Source organism: Cyphomyrmex costatus, unplaced genomic scaffold, assembly GCF_001594065.2.
Source record: "Cyphomyrmex costatus isolate MS0001 unplaced genomic scaffold, Ccosl1.0 scaffold97, whole genome shotgun sequence".
Taxonomy (NCBI): domain Eukaryota; kingdom Metazoa; phylum Arthropoda; class Insecta; order Hymenoptera; family Formicidae; genus Cyphomyrmex; species Cyphomyrmex costatus.
Window position 1 is genome coordinate 1156843 of NW_017280561.1, and position 18803 is coordinate 1175645.

Here is an 18803-nt window from a genome sequence, read left to right on the forward strand (position 1 = left end):
CTTTCAAAGATCCCGGAACAATCGCGAATGGTGTTATAAGAATTAAAGATAAGTTAATGTAGTTTATCTTCATTAGCAATTGGAATTTCATAAAATATCTACGGATAAAAATCTAGAAGATATAGATCGGCGGGCATAATATTTAAATATACTGAACTATATCTGAATAATAGTGAATTTGCAAACATATGAACTTTTTTTATATTCTGATGAGGGGGGAACTGCTCTGAAGTATGTTACTTTATTTTAGTTACACCTTATATGTGATATATGTATATACATATTATGCACGTTATGTATTTCAATATATACACTAACTTGTTTAATTCTACAATATAAAAATAATAAAATACACTCACAGTTTCATCTTCTTAAATTATGAAGTATATCTTCGTAATTGTATCTATAACATTTATTTAGGTGCCACGATAGATCGTGTAACCAAACGGACTCAATAAAAGAGGTATGTGATAATGAGTTTTTGGTTTTTTTACGTCAAATACAATCTCGACGAATGGAAACATGGTATCTATTCTTTTCAGTGTAAAATATTTGTCAACATCAAAATGAATCTTATAACGACCGATCGTACCGTTTATTTTTTCCATCAAATCGTCACAATAACCCTCTACATTTGTATTACTGGAAAAAAATTTTTTTTTGTTATCACACTTATAGTCTTTAACGTTTTTTTTAAAAAAAAAGTACACAATAGTAATAGAATGACTAAGTTATATAAAAACACATACTTCTCGTTCAAAAAGGTCCATTTACCGTCCATTAATTTGTACAAGCTAACTTGCAATCCACTAATTGGAACTCCCTTCATATTATCTACAACATATGTAGAAATTCGCAATTTTTTCGGTGCAATGTGTTTCCCGGACGATTTTCCCATAATCTAGAATAAATAATGACAACCTGTGTTCTGGACCATATAGAAAATGAACGAATAAAAAAAGTACACAATGTTTTTTTACCTTCTTAGATAATTTAGTATCAATTGATTCCTGATCAACAGTCGACTGTTGGCTAGTGCTAGGAATAATTAATGATTGATCGACGATAGAGTCTGGCTTTACTAGGATTTGGTTCTCTGATTCGTTCATTGTTAATTTCTTTTGATCGGTCAGCATCAATGCCGTTGGCTTACTCTTGAGCTTGGTCAGCACATACTGTGTGCCTGGTTGGAATGAACCGCCAGTTAATGTAAAAGCTTTATTACCACACATCAGAGTAATCTTTTGAGCCTTTACATTTGGCGCAATCGGCACATAATTACTCTTAATCGGTGTTGTGCTTGTCGAAATATTTGTCTGATAAACCGTATTCGGTAACGATGAAGTTACGACCAAATTATCTTTAGGATCCTCCAGCTGTGAAATGATATTTTTTCTATATATAGCTAATTATGATTTCATATGTATAAAAATACTAATATAATACATATACTTAGCTAATGATTTTCAATATGAAATTTACGTAAAATTTAACTAAATTGAAGATTGATTAAAGCAGTTTTTTAATGTTTATATTTTTATATCGTTCAGAAAGGTAAATTGATACTTACAAGAACTTTTCCATTCTTGGTAGTTTTTATTACCGTTTTTTTATTTTCATATGATTTTGATGTCTCCTGGTCATCATCCTCTGGTTCAGGTAAAACAGATATATCATTATTAGTCGATTCTATCACCATTTCCACCTGCACGTTCTCGTCATCCTCCTCAAGATATTCATTATGAACATGGGCCATCGCCTCTGTCAAAGGATCTTGATCTTTTTGCTGAATCATGAAAAATTATCATCACAAAAAATTATATAACATTCAAAAAATTGGTAGATATCAAACTATAAAATCAATATCTTCTATTGCATGTACATATGATCTGTTGTATATATAAATTACCTCGGGTAATAATTTAATCTTTTTTATTACAGATGGAGAATCCTCCTCACTGAATTGACTACTTTCATCCATTTCCTTTTCTTCCTCCTGTTCCATATTGACTTCTTCAATGTTTTCCTTTACATCTTCAAACTCTATGGAGTCATCATCCTCATCTGTATCTAGTCTCTCAACAACATATTCGATATCGTCATCGTCGTCATCATCTACCTCCGTTTGAGAAGGCTCATTTAGTGTCTAAATAAAAATATAAACACACACATATACAGAATGTTCAGAAATTCAACCGACATTTTCAGAGATTGTTGGGGCATCAAAAGGATTATTTTGTGTGTGTATAGGGTGTTTACAATTAACTATAAAACTCTCCCATAGAGGCAGACTGGACTAAACTGAGTAGAAAAGTCCTCTCTATCATTTTGCATTTTTAATATTAGTTAAGGAGTTATTTTTTATGAAAATAGACCGGCCTACCGCCAAATGCAAACGTACAGCGAGATAAGACCGTTTAGAGAGACGCATGTTCGTCGTCATGTGAACGATTAGCGGTATACCAAGAAGCAAAGAAGAAATTATTCGAAGAGTGCTTTGAAACAATTTATTTTCCATTCAATTATTTTCCATTATTGACCTTGCGTAATCTTCAATTATAGGTTACTGCATTTGTCTTGAAATGCTCTATCAGAATATAAATAAAAAAAACATATCATTCCATTTAAAAAAAAAAAAAAAAACAGATTTGCCTATCCTTTACACCTCCACCTACAAAACAATTATTGACAAAAAATCAGTTTTCAAAGGGTAAATGAGAGTACGGCGTTGTTATTACGCAAATCCAATAAAAATAGATTTCTTCAAAATTAATTAGAACGTTTCGGTTCATTTTGAACCTTCCTCTAGCTAATGCAAATTATTCATTTAAATATCAATTCAACTTAAGATAATCCTTGTAAGACATGTCACATCAAATTGCTCGATGAGATGTTCTAAAGAAATAAAATTTATTTCATTTTTTTATATATACCAAAATTGAAAACAATCTAAAGTAACATACCTCACAAGAAACAAAAACAAAATCCGATCTAGAATCATTCATTTTACAACGGTATTAAACGTTTAGAGAATCCCGCAACTGATGTCACTTAATTTAACGAGATTATAGAATTCCTTTAAAAAATAACAAATATCTACGCCATAATAACTTCGAATGAAAGGTAAAAGATATTCTATACACATATACAGTTTTTATTCCGCAAAAAGCTACAAAAGAATAAATTCAATTGTGTTATAATAAATATATATAGAATAAAAATAATTTAATGAATATATGTATAGAATATCTTGTCAATAAAAATTAATAGAAAATATATATTGACCTCAACTTCTTCCATAAGCCCTATCTCGGGCGCATCGATATCCGATTTCTGTTCCGGCATCTGTTTCTGTTCCAGTTGATACGTCAAGGCCGAACGCTGGTGCTTCATTGTGCACGTATGTTTCAGTAGCGATAAACGATGTGCGTGTAAATTCTTTCTACAATACAGGCAGTAAGCACGGGTCGCTTGATTGGAAACCGAAGTCAACCATCCTGTACATAAAAATATTTTATAATTATTAGAATCAATCGGGAAGTTCCGTTCATCTAGCGGCGAGTATCTATCCCTGGAACTGTCGATAACTGTAATGTCTAAATCAGGCTTAATATTTTAGTTTTATCATCTATCAATAAAATTCAGTATATACGTTTGCATCAATAACATTGTTTCTTACTGCATCGAAATTTGAGTCAAATAAACGTCATTTGAACAAAGTGTTAATCTTTTGCTTCAAATGGAAGAAAATTGCTGCTGAAGCTCATCGAATGCTTGTAGAAGTTTATGGTGATAGTGCTCCTTCCGATAAAATGCAGAGAATAGTTTCGACGCTTTCAAAGTGGTAATTTTTATGTGGAGGACAAAGAACGTTCTGAACAGCCAAGAGCATTTAAAGATAAAGAATTGTAGACATTGGTGGATGAAGACCTATGTCAAACGCAAAAACAACTTGCAGAAGCATTAAATTGTACTCATTCTGTTATTTCCGATCGTTTAAAAGCCTTTGGAAAGATCTGCAAGTAAGGAAAATGGGTCATATGAACTGAAGCCAAGAGATATTGAAAGGCGAAAAACCATCTGTGAAATTATGTTTGCTAGGCAACAAAGAAAGCGATGAAAAGTGGATCTATTTCGACAATCCCAAACGCCGAAAAACCATTTGTGATCCAGACCAACCATTGACATTTACACAAAAACACAATTCATGAGAAGAAGGCCAAGCTCTGTATTTGGTGGGACCAGAAGGGTATATTGTATGAGCTGTTGAAATCTGGTCAAACAGTCACAGGTTCTCTATCGAGAACAAATAATCCGTTTGAGCCGAGCATTGCGCGAAAAACGACTAGAATCTGAGACAAGACAACATAAAGTAATTTTGCTTCATGACGATGCTCAACCTCACGTCACTAAGGCTGTTAAAGAAACATTGGAAGCACTTCGCTGGGAAGTGCTACCCCATACAGGCTTATCATCAGACTGTACTCCTTCCGACTACCACTTGTATTTCGATCGAAAGCACACGCATTTGCTGAGAAACGCTTCAATTTTTATGAAGACGTTGAAAAATGGGTTTCTGACTGGATAGTCTCCAAGGATGAGTCATTCTTTCGCCACGGATTCGCTTACTGCCCGAAAGATGGGAAAAAGTCATTGCTAACGATGGAATATTTTGATTGACGTACTTTTTCATTTTATTTCTTAACTAAAATCATACTTTTTGCAAAAAACCGGACGGAACTTTCCGATTGACCTAATATTATTTTTTTATTTAAATAAACTCTATATCAAACTATTTATTTAAACTGTTACCATTACTTTATTATAAATTGAAGATCGTAAATTAAAGCTTAGAATTCAGCCAACCAGAACAAACCTAGATAGTACACAGGTGAATAGTTTATAGAGAAGTCATTTAAAAAAAGACATACAGAATTAGAAAAATTAATATCTGAAGAATTCTTGAAAAAAAAATTAACCACAATTAGCTCATCTTGAAGTTTCCTTAGAAACTCATTATAATGAATACTTTGAGACTTAGTACTTTGAATACTTTAATTGTGAGACTTCATAAGGAATTGCAAGCATACGCGAATTGACGCGATGGATCATAATGGAACATGGTCAGACATAAATAAATGTCATGTAGTCATGGGGCGCGTTCAGCGGACTCAACAATTGAGTAAGCGCTCGCTGTAATTGGTGTATTCTTTTAGTTCATCCAATCAAAATTTTAGATCTAGAAGAATGCACCAATAATAGCGAGTGCTCATTCAACTATTGAATCCGCTGAATGTGCCCATGTACAGCGTAAGATTTATTCGCGTCGTACTTTAACATGCTACTTCAACCGTAGCTCTTATTCACTCTAACACGCTAGTTACAGTGAGTAGGTGATATGTGCACTGAAAAAGTTTGGTTGAATTATTTAAAAATTTGGTAGATTCAACCAATATATCTATTCAAAAATAGATAAATCAGAATTCTTGTAAAAATTACCGGATGAATTTGATTTATTCCTCCTAGTTAAATTTACCAGAATTTCTTATTAATAGAATAACTTTTTCCTGTTAACTGTACTAGAATTTTTTGTTTTGGTAAAATAATACTTACAATAAAGTAATATAATTACAGAAATCCAAATTACGAATCTGAGCACAAGAATTCGGTGCAATGGTATTTTTTAAAATTGTTATTAATTAATAATTTAGATTATATTATATTCCAAAAAATATATACATATAATTATGTTATATTTCTAATTTTAATAGTAAGTAACCGAAAAATCAGAATTTTGGATTCAGCAATGAGTATACACGAATCCATTTCTATCTATTTCAATTCCTAAGAAATTGAAATAGAAATGTGAAAATTAATCAGTTAATGAAGGACGACCTGCGCTGTGATTTCTTTTCTCTCTCTATTTCCACACAAACAACAAATTTATTAAATAATTAGTAAATCGAGGACGCTCGGCAGCGAGCTTAGTTCTTTTTCTATAATTCTATTATCACTAAATTATTTACTCGCATTATTTTGACACCAAAAACAGGCGAGCAGATAATTCTTGAGACAATGCCTGTTCTTTTTGGCTGAACTTTTGCACCAGTTCATCTTTTTTCCTTTCCTCTTCTCCTAGAGAGAAAAGGAAAAAATGAACTAGTGCAGGGTATCGATCATGAAACTTTTTCCCTAGGATGGAAAATGAAAAGTGAAAAATTTCTCCATTAACTACAATGGTAAAAATTTTCACTCTTCATTTTTCATTCCAGGAAAAAGTTTCATGATTGATACCCAGAAGTTCAGTCAAAAAGAACAGACCTATTATACAAGCGAAATAAGTACGAGGTACGCTGATTGGTTGGGAGGCAACGTTCACGTCTTATCGAGCTCTCACGTATTACAGTTAGCAAAAAGATCAGATTTTATCATATTTCGATAGTGCTTGTCCTAACGATTACTTACCAAGATCGTACGAGCAAATAATTCTGTTGTGTATGGAGATAGAAAAGAAACTTAAATCGTAACGTCCTTCATTAATTGATTATTTTTCACATGTGAAAGCTAGCAAATAAATCAGGTTTTGCATCATTTCGACAGTACGTTTCCTGAGCATTATTTTGGTACCAAAAACAAGCGAAATAATTTTTTGATGGTAGAAAAAGAATTCGAAGCGCGACGCGGATCGTAAATTTTTACGGCGCGATCACACGTATATTGATATTTCTTTAAAAATATTAAATTTCGACATTCTGTTGAATGTCGCTATCTTGAAGCAAAACAAAAAACTTTGATGCTTGATTTCATTGTAGCGCTACTGTATCTATTTTTTTTCGATATGGGGGTCTACTTTACCATTAAACCTCCTCCCTCTTTTATTTCTTTTAGCTTGCTGAACGGATGGAGCAAAAAAATTTCTTTTTAAACGAATAATTAACAAATAAAAAGTAATAAATTTTTTACCATGTCCCAATTCGATTTGTGATAGTGGAGAGTTCAGGTTAACAAAGGTATGATAACTAGATTTAATACCAATTCATAGTCAGGCTAATACTTATAAGGTTTCATTAAGTTTATCTTCGGATGCTCGACGAATTATTTTATTGGCTACTGAATATCTAAAGATAAATTGAAGGAAGCCTTAAATACAAGATCTGAATACGGGCCTATAAACTGTAGGAACTAAGCAGTGTATATATAGCTAGAATATAGAAAGTTAAAAAAAGAGCGGTTACTCCAATAACCCTATGCGCGAGAGAAAGAAACGCACCTTTAAAGTCCGGCATCTGTTCCCACTCCTTCCTATAACGTTGCGTATAAACTCGTGTCTTGGCATGGCTGATTTTCCCGGTCGGCGTAAGACGTAAAGGACGAGAATGCGAAGGTGATGGAGGACTCAGCACGTTTCTACATATTACGCCACGCTCAGCGACGAGCGTGACGGTTTTTGGCGCGATATTAATACTGTCCATTCGTGCCAAACAGTGCCGAATTCTCCAATTAACGCGTTCCAGTCGCACACTTTGTACCCAAAATAGCGGAGTGAAATCACTAAATAGTTTTTTCTTCCCGCTACCGTTAACCGTGGTTATCTTGTAAGCAGGGAACTACGAAGAACACAACGATGATCTCTAGCCTCTCTCACCTAGTATTCTGATCTCCTTCACTTTCCTAACTCCCTAGCGTAATGGCGGATGCTGGTGTATAAAATGTCGAGTTATCGAGTTCTCCTTCGGCTTGACCGTTAAGATGGCAGTGCAACGCAGAACCCGGCGTCACAGGGCCGTACTTGTTAACGCTAGCTGAAGGTGCCTTGTCTCGAACAGACGCGACTGTCTCTCGATTCGCGACGAGATTTAACTCGTAGAATTTAGATTGAATTTTTACTTCGGGTTTTAATCCTAAAATTCAACCAATAAGCTGCCAGTTCTAATCGAAATTTGAATTCTATTGACTGAATTTTCGGATTTTAAGGTTAAGATCGAAATATAAACCAGGCATTATTATCCCGTCGACCAATCTTTCGCATAATTGACGAGATACTATTAAAAATCGACAATCTTGTAAAACTTCTCATGAATGTTAAAACCTAAATAATTAATCCTAATTTTATATTATCTGATTTTTTGTAAACATGCATATTATGTATATATTACATATATTTTAGACTCAATAATATTCAATTTTAATTTCAAACTACTGCAGTTTTATTATCGATCGTATCGGATTTTTTATTGCATATACTAATAATAAAATTATTAAAAAAAGTATAGTTTATGGCAATACGTAATATTACCGTGCAATAAATATACAATACATTTATTGTACAATACATTTATATATTGATAATTTAAAAATTTATGTAGTGTCACTAATACCGACATTTTTCAATTATCCTTGGACCCCCCGCGGAACACTATTAATATCATATGATAATTTATCCATAATCTTTAAAAATAGTATTTCGTCAAAAACACATTCAAGATAAATTATATATATATATATATAAATTTATATATTCATACATATTATTATAAATATCAAATGTATACGCTACTATAGGAAACACTTCAATCGATATCACATCTCCTAGACAGCACACAATATAAAATATTTAGTCTACATTTTAATAATATTTCATATAAAGCTTCATATAAAATGCGGATGTGTGTATAACTAGTATTCTTATTATAAAAGTTAGGCCAAACCGCCGCCATTAATAGCCAAATTTACGTTGGTAACACTGATTTTGTTACATGTAAGTATAGTTACTACTGTAGAGAATATAGGCGAGTTAGAAAATAGAATACGCGTGTATGGTTAAATATGTAGAGTTAGAAGATTTTATTAGTACTAACATTTGTCAATAAATCTTCTCGTGAAAAAAAGATAAAAAAATTAAAAATAAGATTAAAAATTATTATTGTTAAAATTATTAAAAATTCATTTATTATTAATTTAACTTAAATTAGATAATAATAACTGAGATTTTAATAATATTAACTTAAATAAAATGCCGTACCAACTGTATTCAAAAGTGAGTAATTTATTATTACTCACTTTTGAATACAGTTGGTACAGCATTTTATTTAAGTTTTTTTAATCCGTTAGTTCTCTGCTGTTCCCACGCTTCTGGTGCAAAATGAGTCTAAAACACGAAATGTTTTATTTTGTAAACAAATGTTTTATTTTATAAATTTATGTGTTTTAAATTTATTTTATTTACTTCACAAAGCGCTGAAAATTTAGTGGGTGTCCAATTTCTTCGCTTTATATTAATTATCCAAATGGCATATCTTTCAATGTCTTTCAAAGAAAAATAACACATTTTGAAATTGTTGGAAATGACTCAAAGTATCCTCTAGAGCTGTACATCCGGGCATTATAACTTCTATTTATTCTTACCTCAAAATGGTTATCTTAAAAATGTGACAATTTCTGCTACTTGAAACTTGCGGTTGGCTATTACATATGACGAATTTCGGCAGCCAATTTAAAGTTAGGACCATATTGTTGTAACTCTTATTACAGGAACGCTATGTATAACGCGCGTGTATAATTTAGTCGATATGCACGCGCAAAAGTTCTAGGTTAAAAAATTAGTGACTGCGTTTAGCAAAATACTTATTATTTTGTAATTGTTGGTAATTTTCTTCTTGGATTAGATCTAAAAGAATGATCCTGTCTCAGCAGACAATCATAAAACAGTTTTGTTAAACTCATGCATGTTCTGTTGAACGCAGTCATTATATTCGCGTTTTGCAGATAAAGCAGCAACTGTTGTAAAATTTTTCAATACGATTCTCTTATTTCTAGTTCTTTATGAATCTAAAAAACTAATCACATTGAAGACTTTTACAACAGAAAGTTGCAAAATTGCTTTCTCAAAGGTTGCTAAACGCAGCCACCCTATAGGTGCATATAATATTATTTAGTATTAAGTAATATTTAAGTATATTTTCCCGGAATATTAAATATAACGTTTTAATAATATTTTTTACTAAAATTATATATCTAATATTTAAAAAATATATATATATTAATAGTTGATTATATATTCTCTCCTAATTTTATGATTATTAAAAGTAATATTATTTAATGTTATTGTAATATTGTACGATTAAAAAGTATTATAATATTTATAATAACATTTACTGTAATTTGTAAAACTGTCACATCAGTTTAGTTTAAGTATAAGCAGATTAAAGATTGAAAATGATTTTGGCGGGCTATTGTTGATCTGGATATGCAAACACGTAAAATCACACCGAATCATTATTCAAACACAAGACGCATGATAAGACCTTTTCCTTATTTGATTGTAAATTCAAATTGCGCTAATATAAAAATAATTAATATTAATAAATATTATTTTAATAATATTTCAGTGATATTAAAAGAAATATACCAAGAATAAATGAACATATAACATCTATAGAATACTCTCATAATATATATTATATATATTAAAAAATTTGTACAATATTCTCGAAATATTATAATTTATTTTAATTGTTATTAATAATATTTATATAATATTCTATAGGAATATTTTGCGTCTATATAGGGTACTAATATTTTCTAAGTTATTGTCAGTAATGTGTAAAGTATTTAGAATATCTAGATATACATGTATCTATCTCTATATTAATAATTAAATTTGAACGATAACATTAAAATCTTAATTTTAAATATAAATTGAGTATTATTGAGTTTTAACGCGTATACACGTTTATGAAACTAATAAATCGTAAAATTAGTACTATACTATTTTAGAAAACTCTCAATGTAAGCTATAAGAACATGTAATTAAATATATAGGGAACTATTTAATAATGACCTTTACGTGATCTTCAAACAACTCTCGAAAGTAAAAAAAAAAAATTACACCATCTCATTTCCCTCTTCAACCCATACAACTTTTATATAAAAAATTTTTCTCTAAAATACTTTGTTTCTGAGATATAAATTTGCAACACTTTTTTTAATAGTTTAACTAACTCACACTGTGTGTGTATGTGTGTGTACATACTTTAAAATATCGCAAGTTCGATATCTTGAAAAAATACTCTACAAAATAAAAGTATCTACATCAACATATTTACATTTCAGCCATCAATTCGATGAAAAGTAAGTAATAATAAATAGTATAACAAGGAATAGTATAACAATAGAAACATTTTTCAACACACATACGTTACATGAAAGGACTCAAGGAGTCAAATCTCAATATAATAAATAATTTTAGTGTATACTTCCAAAAATACTATTAAATAGTTAACATATATATATTACTATATATATATATATAGTATATATATATAGTATATATATATATATATAAGTTTTAAAGTAACGAATTATAATTTTTTCACCCTTCTACGTGACACAAATAGTTTCTTTCAAATTTTTAGATTTTTTAAAAATTTCAACGATTTTCTTCAATATTTTGACAATGTAACTTATACGCTCTCGTATAAATCTTTCTATTTGAGTGTTTAACTGGCATTTTTTTTGTTAGAAACTTGTCTTTCATATCCTTCAAGAAAGAAACACACACTCTCACATTTCGTGTATTGTTATAGAAGAAGCAGGTAGAATACCACGAATATACGTGTAAGGTCCAGCGTTGGTTGTAGCTGGGATTTAAAAACCGTCTCAGCAAATCACGTTGCAGATACCCGACGGACAGAGTCCGTATACATACCTGTGAACTCAGCATTTCGGTCGAACGTTAAGTGAAAGCTCAGTTTAAATGCAGACGCCACGCTATACGTATCTTCTAAGACTCTAAGAAGCTGCATTTGGATTACGATAATTCTGGTATGTTACAACGCAATTGCATTTTAATAAATCGTGCACATTTATATTAAAAATCCAAAATCATAATTTCTTTAAAAATAAATATGTAATCTTTTCTTTTATCGTTTGTTTTCAATTTGTTTTTCTTTTTTGTAATGTTCATATAACGAGGCGTTTTCCAATAATTCTAAAAGTTATGGAGATGTTAAAGCGACATTAATTCTCACGAATTACAGTGCAACTGAAATCTTCAAACTGGTTTTACGGATATACATTATAAAATATTTTTTTACAGAATTAAAAAATGCACAAAAATCGAGATATATTAATTTCACAACAAAATCAAAGAAAAATTTAAAAATTGGCTTATTTATGGCTCATATCGCTTGCAGTTGCAGTGTATTAATATAAAAGATTTATAGTTCATATATGAATAGTATAAATATTTAACGGTCCTTGAATAAAGATATGCTATTTCATTTGTGCGTTTTTATTGTACACGACAAATGCAGGACAGAGAAGTCTTCGGATTTTTCTATCCTATACACTGTTTAAAAAGACATGAAATTTCATGTAAATATGTAACGGAAGCAACTTTCAAGCAGGTACATTGAAATCGTTAAATCTAAGTTATTTGTAATTTTATGCTCATTGTGACAACATAATTGAATGATTTTAATGTACCTGCTTGAAATTTGCTTCTGTAAAAATTATGAAATTTAATGTAGATATTTTTATCAGTGTAGCCAATCAACAGGTTTTAAAATGTTGTACAATAAAAACGCACAAATAAAATAACGGCCTTATTTGAATAAACGGTATTGAGTAAGAATTGTAAAATGTCTGCAAGTGTGGAATGCGCCATAATTCATTCAAAAGAGGAGATTGCGTGTTTACTAACACTATATAAAAGAGTTGAATGAATAGGCTTTTGTGAGAAAATTGTAATTAAAATTGAACATTCATCAGCTGTACGATTAAGATTGTGCGTCGATAAGTAAGAGAGCGGTGTAGAGTAGCAAATCAGATTGTGGTACAGGTGCAAAGGAGGGGGAGGGAGGAAAAGGGTCGGAACCCTCCGCAATCGCGAAGTAATAAAGGGTGCGGTCTACTTGACGCTACAAATGTTTCCAAGCTTTCGATTAACCAATTAGAAGAAAGAATTTTAATAATTGACCAATCAAAAAATGCTTCGCAGCATTTATAGAATTAAACGAACCGTAGCTAAACTGCCAAACTTGGGGCGTTTTTCCGTTATGCAACCAGAAGCAACTTCTTCGTCTTCAGAGATCAAAGATGACAAAGATAGTCATTTTAGTCATGGTTGCTTCTAGTTGAATAACGAAAACATGCCATTGTACGATGTATGTGTACGGTGACCATATGTTCTTTATTGTAAAGGACAGTTCTTTACTTTAGATTATAGCTGTCCTTTAGATTTATTTGTTTCTTCAAAACTCAGTTTTGTTCTTTATTTTCCAATATTGCCTTTTATTGTCCTTTATTTTGACATTACGAAAATTCTTTTCTAACTAGCGTTCTAATGTCTAATGTTATTAACAAGCAAAGTTTTACCAAAAATATTTTACAGTTTCTTGTATATAAATATAATTAGTTTTTATTAATTACATTTTACTTAATTTTTTAAATAAAATTTATTCAAACTAGAGTTGTTTTTATTTTAGATTTGTCCTTTATTTTCTTTAAAAAAAATATGGTCACCATATGTATGTGTAAAGGATTCCTATCTCACTCTCCTCGTAAAACTAAAGTCAATTTTTTTAAATTAAATTTCGCTTTACATACCAATTGCTAAGTTGAAAACCCGTTATAAATTATTTCACACAGATTTATACACATAACAAAAGGAGAAATTTTTTATGTTTGTAACAGATTTTTTCCAGAACTTAAATAGTCAATTTTAACAATTAATATCTTGATTCGCGAGACATAACGACGTTCTTTTTTTCTGCTAGATTTTTTCGTTTAATGCGCGTTTTTCAAACGCATTGAATTAACCAATTTTTTATTTTTTATTACGAAGGGCTAAACTATATAAATATACATAATTATCAATAATTTTATTATGTCATATATGATCGTACTCGAACGTTACAATTTCTTTTATTATATTGAAATATTTACTTTATTATGAAAAAAAATGTATTCTTTATCTCTAATCACATAATTTTGCTCAGTGATCATTACGCTCATAATAAAGTCTAGTTAAAACTTTGAATTTAAAATTATATTTATTAGGTCTATCTGTGTTAATTTATGAGATTAAAAAAATGATCACTTAATAGGGGGACATATATGTATTTGTGTGTATACACATATTTTTTTAATAAATAAATAATAAATATTTTTTTATTTGCAGAAATGATCCATCATCGTAACAATTTACATCATCTAATACTGGAAAATTTTAAAAGATATTAACATATTGCAATATCAATCATGAAGAAACCTATCCTGTACAAAGTTGAGACGTACATCGTACCTGATGGAGTGGAGAACTTATCTATAATTAATGAGATCGATGATCTCAAGAACAAGAGCGAAAACATATTCGAAAACAATATGCAAAACGAAAAAGATAAGTTGCTTACTTTGCATAATAAACACGAAGAATTCGCAAAGTTTTCCACTGAAGATAGCACATTGATTGGTATAAAACTCGTGAAAGGCATAATGAATGAAAGTGAGATTCCATGCAACGAACATTTGGATAACGATATCATTAAATATTATAATAACACGAATTCTTATCATTCTAACAAGCGTGTACAAAAAATGGAGTTTCAAGCATCAGTTGGACCGCAAGAGTCATTGTATCCTGTAAAACAATTCAGCAGGGTAAACAGTTTGATGTCGATCGACGAGAGAAATGAGAACTCATTAGACACCAAGCTGAACAACTTCTGCTGTCATGGTTACAAGAATGGCTGTACCGCATCGGTTCAGTCGCCTGAAGAAGTCAGCGAGGAGATTTTCACAGAAGCTTGGTTACACAAAATTGAGATTCTAAGGAATCGTGAAACTATCTTGCGGGAAAAGGAGATAAATTTGCAAGAAAGAGAGAGGGAGCTGTTCAGAAGAGAGAAGAAACTAAGGATCGCGGAGAGACTTCTTAATGAAAAAATGAAGCAGGCAGAGCAGCAGATAAAATACCAAAGAGACATGCTAGTGGAAAATACGCTGGAGAAAGTGGCACAAAAATTATCCTGTGATATCGAGAAATCTGATAATCTTGTAGAAGAGAAAATACCCAGGAAAGACTATGTTCCAAAGAAAGAAGATATTCCGAAAAAGAAAGAAATTCCAAAAGCAGAAGAGATTCCGAAAAAATATATATTAAGAAAAGAAGAAATTTCGAGAAAAGAAGAAATTCCGAAAAAACTAGAGATTCTGAAAAAAACGGAGATTCCAAAAAATCTTCAACCTGTTATCAATCCATGCGAAAAAATGGAAGAAAAAATAATACATCCGATGCGTCAAAATTCATTATCGAGGAAGTCTTCTTCAAAGGTTCATTCTTATGCTACTTTAAGATACAAACAACGACCTAAAATAAATTACGACGATCTAAACTCGACGTTGTCAGCTGCCAGCGTAGATACACTTAATGTACGGACGTCGGTACTGTTTGATCCAGTACTTCATAAAAAACCATGTACGTTTTCGAGATCAGCGAGCGAACGATGTATCAAGAACAAAGATACCGCAGGAAAACTGCAAAGAATAGCTGAGGAAAAACCCGAACACATGATCGAAGAGAAGAAAATTTTTCGGAAGGTCAGCAATAACATATGCGCTTTGCAGGAGAAGGAGACGAGGTTTCAGGATTACGGACTCGTAGATTGCATTCCGAATAGTATTCTAGGTAAGGTAGAACGTAATAATGAAAACAGGCTGTCTTCACATCTTAATTTGGAAACTGGAGAGAGATATGGTCATCGAGATCAGGTCAGCGCTTCCAAGAATAGGCCGATCTCCTGGACCAGCGAAACGGATAAGTGGTTGCAACAGTATTATATGCATAATCCAGCGATAAAACAATCGACTGAAAATAAGGAGAACGTCGTGTGCAATAAACGCTATAACGCCAAAACGAAAACTAAATCGAAAAAATTTTTTCTATTTCATTAGCGTTTCTATGTAAATAGCACACTATTTAAAACGATAATAATACAGGGTTATTACATTAATCATTGTAATATAATCACTCAAACTACATTAGATTAGTACATAATGAAGACTGTTTTATATAAAATATCTAAATGCAATGGCGTATTATAAATTTTAATAATAAAAAATACATACACATTTTGTTAAATAATGTAACAATACATTACTAGATATTTCATTGTTCAAAATATTTGTTCTTACACTTAACTTTGTTAATTTTATATACATATAGCAACTTTTAATATACATTGTATACTAATCTAATGTAATGCAAGTGACCAAATTCATTTTCATATTGATTCATATCTACGAGGATCTCTGAATATTCTCGTGATAATCTCCTTCTAATATTGGTGAGTGTAAAAATTCATGTTTTGAATAATAAATCAAGGACGAATTTTTGCACTCATATATAATGTAAATTTAATAAGTTTGTGTACATATTGAATTTGCCATGTTGACAAGATAATTATATATGTACTGTTCGCTACGAAAGCAGTACTCGTAGTGATTATCGACTAATAGAGATACATATTATACATTACAATCCTGTATATAATTATCTAATTATACTATATTATATATATAATATTTTTTTCTTGTATTCATTTAATCTAAATTATATGTGTATTTAGTGAAATATCTGTATAACACATCTGTGGTTTTTTTTTTTATTTAAACATATTTATTTTTTAATTTAACAAGCACTAATTGATTCTGCTACTTCTTATTTGATTTGAACGATATACAATGAAGATAGCTAATATGGCCAGGAAGGTGGTTCCCCGGGTTTTAACTCTCTACCATACAATGCTGATTTATCCCTGAATGTTGTCATCCTCTCTGTTTCCAACTTATCTAACTTATGGCCAATCATGAAGCCCGCAAAGGGGAAGATGAGAGTCCAGTATACCTTCCAGATGTGCTTGTGTGATAGACTCCGAGATGGACTCATGTTTCAGTGTAGTCTCACTTATTCTCCTGTTCAGCAAGTTGGCGCTTCCAGCGAGCTGTATGGCGTAGATCCGTGTAAATCGTGAACACCGAAAATGTAGGAAATATCACACTGATGAAGTTTCGCCTAACTGAGGTCCAAATAGTTTTGAAAATAGAGTCCATCAAACTGGAAAATTTGAAAGTTTTGGTAAAAATCCAAGATAGAGAGTGAGATTTGCAGGATTCTAATAACAAACACTAATGTAGATTAACTATAATCTCATTTTAACCTATAGTTTATTTTTTTTCAATTCTTAAAACTAAAAAGAAACAAAAAACAAGAGAGTTAGCCAAAATTAAAATTATCCTAAAACTTAAATCTAGAAACATCTAACATATGATTATTCCAAAATATATTAGAATAATGTACATTTTGCATTTTCCAGCAAGAACATTATAAGAAAGTTGATCATTGGGTTTTCCTGTATTAAAATTATTGGTTTTTATTTTTACCAGATATCAAACATATATCTATTTTATTTTAAGTTCCAAAAGTGTATACTAATTTAGCCACAAAAATAGACTTATAGAATAAGGCTATATTCAGCAGTTTTGCAATTTTGTAAAATTAAAACATAAATAATAAGGAGCATATAGCTACACAACAAAAGATATTTTTAAGGAAAATCATATATTTAAAATTATAATGTTAAACATATAAGATAGTAAACATTTTGGTCGAATTTTGATCATCAGTACATTAATACAGTTAAATAAAAATGTTACATAATAAAAAGAATTGACTAAAAAATTTTGTTGAAAAAAAATCTTAGAGATGTTTTTCCTTTTAGCGATGTCAAAGTAAAAATGTAAAAAGAAAATGATATGGTTAAATAGTTGATAAATTCTTGTTTGACTTGATTGTTAATGTTCACATATTGAAATTTCTTTACAAAAATATATTTCTGTAAGAATATATTTTTCCTATTTTTGATTATTATGTGACAAAAACAAGATTTCCAGATTCTAACTAAATAATGAATTTATTATTTTAAATATTTTTTTAACATTATATTAATTTTAAAAATGACTTGCTAAAAACACCTTGCATTATGACTGTATATTCCTTATTGATATTTATATTTATTAAGTAACCTTTAAAAGTTTAAAAATTCTTTAATATGATTAATCTTACCTTCTTTCACTGGATCTAAGTGTATAAATAAATCATTACAGAATTTCATAACAGTTGCAAAGCTACTTTTTCTAAACGCAGCCATTGCATTCTTGTTGTTTAAGAATGTTAAATAAAAAGGAAATAATTGACAGTGTTACACTGTGTCCTTGCTAGAAAATGCCTATTATTACAAATATACAATAAATTCACGTAAGAATAACTGTTGGCTCTTTATAGGCTATATATGTATATTTTCGTAACTCTTGAATTAAATTAATTTACATTGGTAGAAATAGACATAAAAAAAATTCTAATCAAGAAAGAACGAGAAATCCATCCGAGCTAAGTTATTACATTTTTTCGTCACAATAAACTTGCGCAAATTCAACTCAATAAAATTGTGAGAAACGAAAGTAATATGACAGAATGTATTAAGATAAACCGAAAAAATAGTTCAACGAGATTTTCTTACAATTTAAAGGCCACATCGATTGGCCACTTCACTCCATCAGTCGATCTGGCGGACGGCTAGATCTTGGAGGTTAGGATACTTTAGGGCTGTGTTCAGGAATATCACCCGAGTGCTCCCATGTATCGTGGAGCACAGACTTTTGCATAAAGCATAAACCATATACATAAAGAATTTGATTGGTCCATTGACTCATGCATAAGAAAATGGACCAATGAAATTCCTTAT

At 30.6% G+C, this 18803-nt stretch overlaps 2 protein-coding genes across 2 annotated transcripts; both read right to left on the reverse strand.

Annotated features, from left to right (window-relative positions):
• Positions 1–416: 416 nt before the first annotated feature.
• On the reverse strand, positions 417–7591 carry LOC108782120 (uncharacterized). Its single transcript, XM_018550291.1, has 7 exons — positions 7271–7591; positions 3286–3497; positions 1910–2146; positions 1571–1786; positions 981–1376; positions 750–901; positions 417–642 (listed from the first exon to the last, which is right to left on the reverse strand). The coding sequence occupies exons 1-7, from the start codon at positions 7470–7472 to the stop codon at positions 417–419; spliced, it is 1641 nt and encodes a 546-aa protein (XP_018405793.1). The 5' UTR covers positions 7473–7591.
• A 9006-nt stretch (positions 7592–16597) lies between these two features.
• On the reverse strand, positions 16598–18674 carry LOC108782152 (NADH dehydrogenase (ubiquinone) MNLL subunit). The gene is made up of 2 exons (XM_018550332.1): positions 18579–18674; positions 16598–17116 (listed from the first exon to the last, which is right to left on the reverse strand). The coding sequence occupies exon 2, from the start codon at positions 16946–16948 to the stop codon at positions 16754–16756; it is 195 nt and encodes a 64-aa protein (XP_018405834.1). The 5' UTR covers positions 16949–17116; positions 18579–18674; the 3' UTR covers positions 16598–16753.
• Positions 18675–18803: the final 129 nt, after the last annotated feature.

What these genes read in the sequence shown, in the direction of transcription:
- LOC108782120 (XM_018550291.1), bottom strand. Translation starts at nt 7,472, where the DNA reads ATGGACAGTATTAATATCGCGCCAAAAACCGTCACGCTCGTCGCTGAG. An exon ending in CCAAGAATGGAAAAGTTCTT is followed by an intron (nt 1,377 to 1,570) that starts GTAAGTATCAAT and finishes ATCATTTCACAG; the next exon opens with CTGGAGGATCCTAAAGATAA. An exon ending in TGGACCTTTTTGAACGAGAA is followed by an intron (nt 643 to 749) that starts GTATGTGTTTTT and finishes ATTTTTTTCCAG; the next exon opens with TAATACAAATGTAGAGGGTT.
- LOC108782152 (XM_018550332.1), bottom strand. Translation starts at nt 16,948, where the DNA reads ATGAGTCCATCTCGGAGTCTATCACACAAGCACATCTGGAAGGTATAC.